The following is a 12,857-nucleotide window of genomic DNA, read 5'->3' as shown; positions in this document are numbered from 1 at the left end:
AGGTTGGTGCATATTGCTATGCTGAGTTGGGAACGATGATTAAAAAATCCGGAGCTGATTATGCGTACATTATGGAAACATTCGGACCTTTCTTGGCGTTCATTCGATTATGGATCGAGTGCATGATCGTACGTCCTTGCTCGCAAGCGATCGTTGCTCTGACATTCAGTGTATACGTTCTGAAGCCCTTCTTCCCCGAATGTCAACCCCCAGAGGATGCTGCCAGACTGCTGGCCGTTTGCTGCATATGTAAGTATCAACCCACCTACTCAAATGCCCCTGCAAACGAAGCTACTTTTTTGTCGCTAACCTAAGATCTTCCTCAGTACGAGATGAAATAATTGCCTCCCGCAAATGCCGTAAACGATCGCGGTAAATTGCAAGCAGTTGAGCAGTTACATCAATTTATTCCGTTTCAAATGTACAACTTAAACGGTCTATGTACCATAAAAGCCATGTTATAATCTAATCTAACTGCTTACTGCACACTAATTTCATTTTAGCAAAGAATAAGAAAAGGCAATATTTTCTAATTGTTACTAAATTATATAAATTCTTTCTAAAATGATGTGTGTCCAATTTTGACTGAATGGGCTACGACAATGTTATGCCTTAACTTTAGAGTGTAAAAGATACTCACGTAGGCAGAGATGTTGAATGTTGTACATGTCACCGAAATGAAACCTTCCCAGTCGGTGGGGCTTTAAGACATTTAGAATAATAGGCGTCTTTTCAAGATAAATCAACCGCTAAAACAGTTGATATCCGGGCCCTATTCTCACAGTCACCTCACCTAAATTTTTTAGGTGAGAACACAATTAGCGAATCTCAAAGCCACCTAGGTGACTCCGCTCACCTGGGTGACTACAATTCAAATGGGGCCTGTAAGGTGAGGTGAAGGTGACTGTGAGAATAGGTCGGGTGAGAGAAGTGAGGTGGGGTGAGGTGACCGTGAGAATAAGGCCCCCAGTAATGCTTTTTTCCGTTTTTTTAGATTTCAACTTTAGTCAACAACTCAAGAAAACATTGCAAAACTTGACTTCATCAGTTCCTTAAATTATCTATATTTAATTACTATATTAAATTAATTTAAAAGTTTCAACTAAATTTATTGAATATGTTTTGCGAGCTTTTACACAAGTTTACAGATGCAAAAGCGAGCCTGTGACATTCGCATTTCAGTGAAGTTGTAATTTTCAAACTAAGCCATTCTTCGTGCAAATCCGCTTACGACATCAATTTTCATACGTTTAATACAATAAATATGTGAAAATTTAAAAAAACGATTTTTTGAAGATGCTGCAAGTGAATCCCAGCTTGGCATTACACACTAGCAACACGCACGTCAGTAGAGTTATACTTTGTATAAGTTCACTTGACACAGAATAATTTAGTTACATTGAATTCATGAATCTCATAGAACTTGAACATAGAGCTTGAACTTTCCTGAAGTACACACACTATTTGTCATCATAGAAATTAATAAAAAAAAAGTCCGGCGAAAAATAAACAAACATGCGATTGCAATTATCGCCACTGCCTTGTTGTGTTCGCTGCCCGTCATAATCTAGCGGGATGCAGAAAACGTCGGCAATTTCCGCATTATCTCCCCGATAGTAATTCAGGAAAGGAAAAGGGGCTATTTTTATAGCTGTCTTGTCATATTTGACGCCACTAGCTAAATAACACATCACGCTTGTGGAGTCCATTTTCCACAAAAATGATTGAGAAAAGGAAAAAAAATATTCATCGGCTTTCTAAAGTCGTTGTTTTACTAAATTTGAGAGGGATTTTCTGTTATGTTTCAAAACAATATTGCAGTAGCTGTTGGCAGCTATGTTAATGATAAATTTACTTCTGCGAATATATTCCGAATAATGCGCTACTAACCACAAAAAGATTACAGACAATCTTTGCAAGATGGATCGCACAAGTAAATAAATCAGAAAGTTACTTAGTTGATAGAGTTTTCATTTGCATTTTAAATGGGTTCGAATCAGGTTGGTTGTCGCACTTATTGAATTGGTTGGTATTAGATTGTAAATAGATGTTTTACCTTTGTTATACTATATAACAAAGCTTTAGAAATTGGTCGAAAAACACGAAATTGATCCGAGGCCCGGAGGGCCGAATCACATATACCAATCGATAGAGCTCGACGAACTGAGCAATGTCTGTGTGTGTGTGTGTGTGTGTGTGTGTGTGTGTGTGTGTGTGTGTGTGTGTGTGTGTGTGTGTGTGTGTGTGTGTGTGTGTGTGTGTGTGTGTGTGTGTGTGTGTGTGTGTGTGTGTGTGTGTGTGTGTGTGTGTGTGTGTCTGTGTGTGTGTGTGTGTGTGTGTGTGTGTGTCTGTGTGTGTGTGTGTGTGTGTGTGTGTGTGTGTGTGTGTGTGTGTGTGTGTGTGTGTGTGTGTGTGTGTGTGTGTGTGTGTGTGTGTGTGTGTGTGTGTGTGTGTGTGTGTGTGTGTGTGTGTGTGTGTGTGTGTGTGTGTCTGTGTGTGTGTCTGTGTGTGTGTGTCTGTGTGTGTGTGTCTGTCTGTGTGTGTGTGTGTGTGTGTGTGTGTGTGTGTGTGTGTGTGTGTGTGTGTGTGTGTGTGTGTGTGTGTGTGTGTGTGTGTGTGTGTGTGTGTGTGTGTGTGTGTGTGTGTGTGTGTGTGTGTGTGTGTGTGTGTGTGTGTGTGTGTGTGTGTGTGTGTGTGTGTGTGTGTGTGTGTGTGTGTGTGTGTGTGTGTGTGTGTGTGTGTGTGTGTGTGTGTGTGTGTGTGTGTGTGTGTGTGTGTGTGTGTGTGTGTGTGTGTGTGTGTGTGTGTGTGTGTGTGTGTGTGTGTGTGTGTGTGTGTGTGTGTGTGTGTGTGTGTGTGTGTGTGTGTGTGTGTGTGTGTGTGTGTGTGTGTGTGTGTGTGTGTGTGTGTGTGTATGTGTATGTGCAGCTCATTTTCTATCGCCTGTTTCTCAAAGGTGGCTTAACTGATTTGACCGCTTTTACTTTTGTTTGAAAGGTATTATTGCCTAGTATATCACTATTGAATTGCATTGCTGTCCGACGTTTCGTTTAAAAGTTATAAGCAAAAATGTGAAAACTACGTGATACGCGTTTCTCCGGAACTACGCAACCAATTTGAACGATCTTAGTACCAAACGAAAGCTCTTGCTATTACTAAACTTTTTACCAAGTTTTATTAAAAACGGACAAGCAGTTTAAAAGTTAGCCTTAAAAAACCGGTTTTGACTAGGTACAAATGATCGCCTGTTTCTCAGAGTTGGCTGAACCGATTTATGCGCTATTATTCTCATTTGAAAGGTAATATAGCCTAATAGATCACTATTGATTTGTTTTTGATTGGACGTTTAATTCAAAAGTTATGAGCAATCGTATACAACACATTAAAATTTACAATTATTTTTGACTATTTCATCTTAGATAATTTATCTAGTTTAAATTTTTTTGGCATCAAATTAGAGGTTTATTTGCTGCAAATATATCTGCAAAATTTCAGAAGAATTGGTTTTGCCGGTAAAAAGATATTAACCCTTGAACACTCGCGCCAACTTTTGTAACACGGTTGCTCGCGGGAGACAATAGCCCAAAACCAAAAAAATGTGCGCATTAGAGTTTTGACTAGGAAAACCTGGTTTTAGGTTTATCGCACCTTTGGAAGAGTTTCTTGAAATTGCAAGCTCTATCGTCTGGTAAAATTTACATTTTGATTAATCCCCCTAAAAGTGAAATAAAAAAAATATTTTTCTTCAGTTTCAATATAACACATTGATGTGTTCTGTAAAGTTGAAGAGTATATTATTACAAGAAACTTTGCTGAAGACAGTAACCTTCTATCTCTTCAGCGAAGAGAGAAAAATCTTATTTATTTGTAAAATCAGTTTTTCCATTTTAGCTCGTTTTGTAATTGTTGTATGACTTTTTCATGTTGTACAAATAGTAAAAATACACAACTTTGCTGAACCTCTATGATTGCTTGTTTAGGAACTGTAGAACTTTGATTATAAAAATACCCTAATTTTGACCCCAAACTACTCGACTATCGACAGACGGATACATTTAAAACATTTTACTTTTGCTGATAGTTTTGTTGCATACAGACACCATTTTTACATATGGAGAAACGAGAGAAAGATCCAGCTGGGGCCTATTGTGGTACACCTCACATACTGATTGCTTCGTTTCTGTGATGTCAGTTTTTGCTGATCTATTTTGCCAACAGTTTAAAGAATTAATGCATTGAATAATTATGGTATTTTGCTCATAACAAGTTTATTGAAAAATATACGTTAGTTAAACATCAATTTGTAACTTTATAACAATATGGCATTCTAAAACCTACACGTGTTATACAAAATACAACAGCGTGAGTAACCGAAGGTTAATAAAAATTGATGAAAACTTTATTGAATCAAACAGAATGGCATTACAGTAAATTATGCATAGTTCAAAACCTTTAAACTAGACCTTTACTACGCAATGTATATGTTAAATAATAATATTTCCTCTTACAACTTACTTTTACTTGCATTTACTCAAATTAGTAACAACTTACTTATACTTTCTCAGCAATTTCATGAAAAAAGGATCTATCAAAATTTATAAGTGCTCCTAAACTTTTTCAATTGTCAAAAAAATTATGTAAACAAACGCACTACGCAACGTTAACGTAGATGCAGACCGTATAACAAAGGTTCTTTCACCACTAGGTGGATTAAATCGGGTTTTTTTTCTTCTATGTGGTGGAATGGAATAGTGTTGTTTGTCTTCCGTTTGGCGCTTTTTACTCCTCTGGATCGTAATCAATTGGTTCCTTGCACATCGGTATTTGACCAAACTCTCCCTAGCGGCAATGCTCAGATAATTTTGCCGAACAATTTTACTTCTCTCCACCGCTTGTTGGCATTTCCCTTCAAACCAATCATTATGTATACTCCGACGCTCTTCATTCAGACCACTATGATGGCGTGCGCATTCTGCTCTTCGAAGTTTGAAGCACCTAACTCCTCGGAAGAAGGCAGTGCCTCATCCAGCATTCACGCGTAGTTCTCGGATAATTGCGGATTAGCTAGCTGCCTGATGTTTAGCCGAAGAAGACGGCTTTGACGTATCTGGTATAGGATTGACAGGTTTGAGCACACATATACTGCTATTAGGTGATGGTCAGAGTTAAGATATCCGACCCCGAATGAAATCCTATTATCGATCTATTCATTTCTTTCCTACCGACCTGGGCACTTATATATCCCCGATAAAAATCTTGATGTCCCGTGGCGAGCAGCTGTTCTACATTGCGTAGAATGCTTCCTTGTCATCGTCGGGTCTACCTTCGTGCGGGAAATACACGTTGATGATGCTGTAATTGAAAAAACGGCCCTTTATCCTCAATACACTTATTCTTGCGTTGATCGGCTACCTACAGGCTTGGCATGCACATTTCGCTTCGATTTTGCTCTTTTGATTACTGCAAAACTAAGCAAAATTTGTAAAAGTGGTGTATGGGGCATTTGTAGAACAAGAAATTGTCTCAGCAATATTGCTGAAGAAAGTAATGGTTTATCTTTTGTGTTTACAGCGCTATAGGGCTGCAACGCCGTGAGTAGCAAAACGAGCGCCTTATAGCGCCGTAAATACAAAAGACAAACCATTACTTTCTTAAGCAATATTACAGATAACAACTAATTATACAAATGTCTCATACATCACTTTTTCAAATTCTGCTTGCTTTGGGAGCAGTAATCAAAAGAGCAAAATCTAAGCGAAAAGAGCGAGCCAAGCCTGCCTACCTATCTATCACGCGATCCTGCGATTTTACCCAACACTACAAAACCCGTTCCTAGTCCATTGGTAGTGCCCCCGCTCTAGTAAAACCTGCCGTTTCCGCCGCAGATCTGGGCCTTTGCGACATATTTGCTGCAGAGCTACGATGCGAACTGCGCCATTTAGCGATCTGCAGTTTCAAGTACCGAGTTTCCAGTCGTCGTCCTTGTGTTGTGGCCTAGGTCGATGCCGAGTATTAAGATCCGGATTCCCTTGGATTTTCGTAGTTGTTTAATTTAGGTGGGTTTCCTTACAAGGGCCACGCTACCGAGTCTCGCGATAAGGCTGCTTTACCGATAAGGCTGCCAGTACCAAGACAACACTGTGCATCCAATCTTAGTTTATGTTGGCTATCCGATCCCCGCTACGGTTGCCCGTATTTCAGCTGTTACCATGAGGTAGTAGGAATAGGAGTTGCTGGATAGGATACTAAGGACCACTATGGGGTCTATGTTGCGCAATATCCAACCGTTCACCAGCTAGAAGAACATGACAATGACAACAGCAATTCTAACGAGAGAGAGAGAGAGAGAGAGAGAGAGAGAGAGAGAGAGAGAGAGAGAGAGAGGGATCTACAAAAGCCTAGAAAAATCAGGAACACCGTGTGAACACAGGAGGATGCGATCATTACCTACACCCAAAACTCGGGGAGAATATTTTGTTGTTTTTGAGCAATAATCTATTACTTTTTTCGTCTTATGACTGTACATTAGACGAAAATAGTAACAACCTAAAAGTAACAAGAAAAATGACAGCTACATCTATGTATGCGTCTCAGCAAAGAACCACACATTCGAAAACTGCGCTATATGTGTTAGTTAGAGATAAGTTCTTGTGGCTGTATGGATGTGATATTCGCTAATTACTCTATTCTTCACTTACTAATTTCGGCGCTAGCGTATGAGTACACTAGCACCAGAATCGAGCAGTTGTGATTTTAGTAACCTGTTCCCAATTTCCAAACCACTCTTCATGGATCCATTCGCAGACCGGCGTCACTTTTGTCCGTTTGCATCTTGATAGGGTATAATAACCAAAACCGTTTTTGTACTTGAGTTGATTTCTCTTATGAGAGAAAAGTTGATTGTTGATTGTTAATTGATTATACGAAATGCCCAAAAAGTTATATTTACATCATCAACAATATTGTTTTATCATATTGTTGAGCTGTATGTGTACCGTATTGCGACACTTTTATTATATAACAATATTCGTTTGCTAAAAATATTGACATTAATGATCGAACTCGGAAAATGTTTTATAAATTAAAGTGTATTTTATATTGACTTTATTCTGTTTCAGATCGAATATATATAAAAATATGTATAAGTTACAAAAAAATTATATGCAAGGGTTCATAATATGAAAAGGGTCCATAACTGGTAGACGAACCCCATAGTTAGAGTGACTATATACAGAGTGGCGACAATGTCAAAATTGGAATGATAATTATCTGTCAGTGTCATTCCAATCGAGCAGACGACCTATCCAACGCGTATGCAGGAAAGAGAAAGAAAAACCTTGGAAAAACCGCATTGCATACATTAGGGATGACATGTCGTATATGTATATATACGTATATAGTCACTCTACCCATAGTTGAAACCGGTTATATATTTGTCATGGCCTGAGCTGCTAGTATAGTTTAACTTTTGAAAATTGACTTTCGATTGTATACCAATTCATTTTTTGAGAGCGGATAAATGAAAATAAGCTCTACAGTTTTTGTTTTCTAAGCAAAAGAAATTCTAGAACTCAATAGGCGGTAGGAATAAAAGAGTTTGCTTTGCTTCTTCCATAAAGCTGACACAATAAAAACAAAGCTTAGAAGAACAATTTTTCGTTCACTCATTCAACTTTAGCTGTAAAAATATACTGCAATTCAGTAAACAACTATGGGTTTCAAAATATCCGATAATGGATAATTACCTAGTTGCTTTTTGTCCAGAAATTCTGGCCGCGCAGTTTCACTTTTTCGTATTGGAATACGCAAACAAAGTTTACCAATACGCCTACACTTTACAGATGCAAACCAGGGAGCTGGCAGCCAGGCATGTTTTGCAGCTAACATCGAACATATTGAAAAGATGCGTTTAGACTGGACAATTTTTTGGCAACATGTCGAATGAAAAAAGTGGAATGCGACATGTTGCTCAATGTTGTTTCTGTCGCCACTTGAACATTTGTGATACGTTGCCATGCATCTCATGGAAACTTCGAAGAACAGTTTGGAACAAGTTGCCAATCTAAACGCACCTTAAGTGTTTTAAAATGTGGTTCACGTTACTCTTTGTTATGTCCGATCTGATACTCCTGCCAGTACGGGTACCAAATGGTTGCTTAGATAGTTTGATGATTGCACAAATTGTAATTGTGTCATCATCTTTACAATAAAAAACAACAAACAGTACCGGATGATAGTTTTCAGTCGCATTCGAATAAGGCCCGCGGTTGCTGTCATTTGTTGTAGAAAGGAATGGGGCTGCTAGTCCCCCGATGCAAACGGTAACGGTTAGCAAATTCAACATACAACGCACATTTACAATCAATGTTTTTGTATTGAGTGCTATCCAACAGTCATGCTATGAATGCAAATCAAAGCGCAGGCGCAAATAACAGATAGTTGGACTGTATAACGTATACAATATGCATTAGTGTATGTTATTATTCATCCGACGACGAACGCTATTACTCTTTAAGTAACAAAGTTGTTAGCAAAAGAAGAATTTTTCGTTATTCCTTTTAAAGTAATAGTTTCAAGTTTTGGGTGTATGAGCCTTGTATGCATTCGTATCCAGGTCCCCGATAAGGCCCCATATTTTCATGGTAAGAATCGCCCACATTAAGCAAACACTCAAACCAACCAGACTTTATATTTTTAGTCACCGTAACGTTATTAATAACACTGAGAAGAATCAACAAGACGTGTTATTATCAAAACAACTATAGCAGAATGCTTTCAAGACAAGCAAAAGCAACGTAGTAGCATCCCATTGAGTTAGGCTACGGAAGGGGATTTCCAGCACGCTACTAAATTCGGCAAACATTACCTTTTTTGCCGCTTTATAACAATACTGAAACGAATGTAGCACTCATAAGCTTTAATGTGTTATAACTATTTTCATAAAAATGAAAGTAATTTGCTAAATTTTATTCAATAAACATCAAAACCACTGTTTTTCCACTGGCACGTAATCAGGATGAAAAAACCAGCAGCAATCGCTTACGCGTATCCGCTCTTGATGATGGTTTAGAAAACACACAATTATGATCACGTTTACTTATTCTGGCAACTAAACAGCTGTGAATATGATGTCACAGAACCATTCTACTTCTTTTCATCACGGAAGAACACAAAAATGCCCCTCTTATATGAAAATATAAATCAATTTTCATTCACTAGCAATTTGCAGCATTTTGCTTTTAGTTTCAGCATATGGTGCTTTATTTAAACCGCTACCAAGATGTGTTACAGTTGCGCCTGAAACTCTTCTATCGTGTTGACATAGCTAGTATTTGAGTGACAACCACTTGCTTCTGGTGCTAAAGTATATGCACGATTCAATGATACACTAGCTCCAGCAGCAAGCTGTTGTCACTGCAAAACTAGTTATCTTCAATGAGCCGGTATCTAGGCAATACCGACACGTTATCCATCGGTCTCTCTTTTGATCTATTTTTGAAAAGCATCTAATCCCTGTGCAGGCTATTTCGGCCGGTCGGATTTAATAAACACAGCCACCACTATAGAGAATGGGCCCAATTTAGCCGCAGCGACTTCATCATTTCTCGCGACTATAACTCAAATTCAGTAGCGTTTCATTAAGACCAAAATACACGCCGATACACAGTAAATATTATTCTGTCAACTGGTATAAAAATCTTGTCTCGAATGAATATAGTTTCAACGTAAATCCTGAATATTGTTTAGGCGGAAAATACCCTTCCGTACCCTACATGGCGTTAGTGTTACATAGCGTTAGTGTTACATAGCGTACCCCAATTCGCTCTCAATTAAACGTGACGCGACGCACGCGAGTAACAGCTAGTGTTGTAGATAATCTACTTCGTGGTGCAATGGATTTAACTCAACTGTAGCGTCTGGTGCCATTACTGGCAGTTATCAGTGAGGCCCTTTACACGAACTCGTCGCCGTCAATCCGAATTATTGGTGGGAGATAAATATTTGTCTCCTTAGGGTATTTTCCTCACATATATTTTGACTTCGACGTATTAATGTCAAGATTAACTCTACCGAGTTCAACCTTTAGCCTAATATTCGTTTCTATCATCATCCCACCGTTGCGTGCAACAATGTCAAAGACTTTCAGAAAATCGAACCGCTCGTGTCTGTCTTCTGATCACACCTTCTAACGCTACATTAAACGGCAGGTACGCTTTGCCATAGTCCCCTTGCACCGTTTGATTCCGAGTGGTACTTGTAATAAATCTGTGTGTCACTACGTTGTATTCGCGTCATTTCCGCAGTAGTTGAAGTTTTTGGAGTGTCTTGGCAGAATACGAAATTCTCCTATTTATATTTAATCGCGACAGATACGTATTTCGCCTACGACTCGCAGGCTCCATCAGTGCCTGCAGTGTCTACGGACACTGTAGTTCGAATCTGTGCTCGAAAACAGACACTGATGAAGCCGTAATGTAGGCGAAATACGTATCTGTCACGAATAAATATTACTCCGCCGGCTCCTCTTGCCAGTGCTTCACCGCCGTACAATAGTAGCATGCTCGAGAATCGGTCAATATCAACGAATGTATTGTTTTCCAACCATTCGATTTCCTCCTCAACCTCCTGAAAACCGGGGACCTTGAAGATGCCATCGTCTACGCGCATTATCTAGATCTATCGTTGTATCGCCGTCGTATATTACTGTATCGCCATTAAAATGCTCGTCGTAGTGCCGTTTCCATATTTTGAAAACCTCGCAATCGTTCTAGATATTGCGTACCAAATTTCGGCAATTGCTCCTGTTGGCACTCTTTCGATCCGAATGCCGAGTTTTGCCTATTCCGCGCCTGTTTGTACCATACCATGTAAACTCTAGTAAGGTGTTACAGCATTTTCGATCTTGCTGCATTCTTCTCCTCCAGTAGCGATTAACCTCCGCCGTCAGCCCATTGGGTTTTCGTTTCGAAGCCGTCGTACTTAATGTCGCTACTATAACATGGTAGCTTTTCGAACTCCAACCAAATTCAAGAATAGTTGCGCATAGATGCTCTTCTGTTCATAATACCGCCTCAAGCTGTCGGGTTCAGGGCCTTAACCAAAGTTGCTTTGATAGAGTAGTACTAATGAAACTTTAAAATTTTGTGTTCCCAAGTAACATTTTTGTTGTAAAATAGCTTATCAAGCAGTTGTCCCACGGGAATTAGCTGTATAATAATAAGCTATTACACGACAAAAATGTTACTTCGGTTGTACACCACTGAGAATTTTAACTGCGTGCATCTATATCCAATTTACGTAGCTGTATCTAACCTATATTCGCACTACGATCCGTATGAAAATTGTTAATGTCAGAGAAGTTCAGGTGATCTCCAAGATTCCTTGTGGATATCTTTGCGGGGAAGAAGGCCGACTGGAGCATTCATATCGTCTACTTAACATTGACAAGACGATTTTCACATTCCTCTGTTGGCACCCGCCATACACTTGTTCCAGTAGCACAAAGAACAATTCTTCCTCGTTGTCGTGTTTTCTCTCGTGAGGCATTGTACGATGCTTTAGTTGGAAAAACGGTCTTCTCATATACTTGCATTGATCAGCCGCCACTTGCTTACACACTGTCGCATCATACAAAGTGAGTTCCAAGCTCATCTGTTGTACCTCTGTAACTCTGGTGAAAGGATGTACCCATACGGAACTCGGTTTTTAATACCATTTGCCTGTCCTACAATATTTTTGAAGCGCTACGGTTTCAAAATTGCGGAATTGAAACGCGTTCATGAATCGTGATTACCCTATCATGATCAGCCGCTCCCAGCTAAAGGACTAACGCTCAAAAGCTCGAAAGAGCCGCCCTTCCCTGCCGGCAGACGACTAAGTTCCCACCGGGGTTAATTATTCGCGTCCCAGCTAGTACCGCGTTGAAGTAGAAATAAAAGTTGCTGGATACAAAGCTGAGACGGCACGCTTTATCCAGCCTTTCACCAGCCAAACATTTCTGCTGGATTTCTTACAAAATTTACAATTTTTCCATGTCGGGTATTTTTATCACTGCGGCCATTTGTTTGATCTATTGTGATATATGCCCTGTTTAATTATAGCTATGTTGTCAAGATGACGCACCACTATCAGAAGTGATCGTCATTGTTTGACCGATTGCATTTGTACAGGTCGATGATGTACTTCGGATGAAGTTGTAACTGACAGGGTCCTAACAGCCCAGCGCTTACCCTAAAACAAGCCTCAGGACGGCAAAGGTTCGCGACTTATTGCCAAGAAAACGCATGTAAACCTTCGGCTTTTACTTTCCTTTTATTTCACGAATTTCCCTCGGGCATCTCCTACCTTTTAGTTTCTGGGGTTTCACTTCCGACGGAGATGCTAACCGTGTGGTTCGTTGGCGGTCAGGTCGGTGACTATTGGCACGGGGTTTGCTGTCTTACTCCCGGCGTTCTGGCTGCGTGCTCACTTAGGACTCTGGTTAAGCGCGACGGCGACGACACGACGCGGCGTGACTGCGATGGCGTCGATGGCAGGGACGCTCTTTCAGTTTCGGGATGGATGGAAGTAGTGGCAACGGCGGAATTCAGCAGTAACGGGTGAACTCCGGGTCAAACGTAGGTAAACGTCAGGTAAGCAGGCAGTGTAAACACAGGAAACTAAGGGGTCCTAAGAGCGAGAGAGGCCTTAGCATTGGATCTGTAGCGGTCATGGTCGGGAGTATGGTCGAAAAATTCCTAAATAGCCATGACTTTCGTTTGCTTTGCTATACACACTTTTCCTTTCCTCATTCAAACTCGCGGTATTTCTGTCTTTCACTTCTATCTTTGTTTCTAATTTCTAATTATTTCGTCTTT

General features: G+C 39.9%; 1 protein-coding gene across 1 annotated transcript in view; it reads left to right on the top strand.

The window, feature by feature from the left end:
* LOC128733095 (Y+L amino acid transporter 2) overlaps positions 1–12,857 on the top strand; it is a 49,351-nt gene that overhangs the window by 20,574 nt on the left and 15,920 nt on the right. Inside the window, exon 3 of the mRNA XM_053826707.1 lies at positions 3–249. Within this exon, the coding sequence (XP_053682682.1) occupies positions 3–249 (247 nt within the window). The remainder of the gene's footprint in view (positions 1–2; positions 250–12,857) is intronic.

Source organism: Sabethes cyaneus, chromosome 1 (genome assembly GCF_943734655.1).
Source record: "Sabethes cyaneus chromosome 1, idSabCyanKW18_F2, whole genome shotgun sequence".
NCBI lineage: Eukaryota > Metazoa > Arthropoda > Insecta > Diptera > Culicidae > Sabethes > Sabethes cyaneus.
This window is presented reverse-complemented; position numbering and strand designations above follow the sequence as displayed.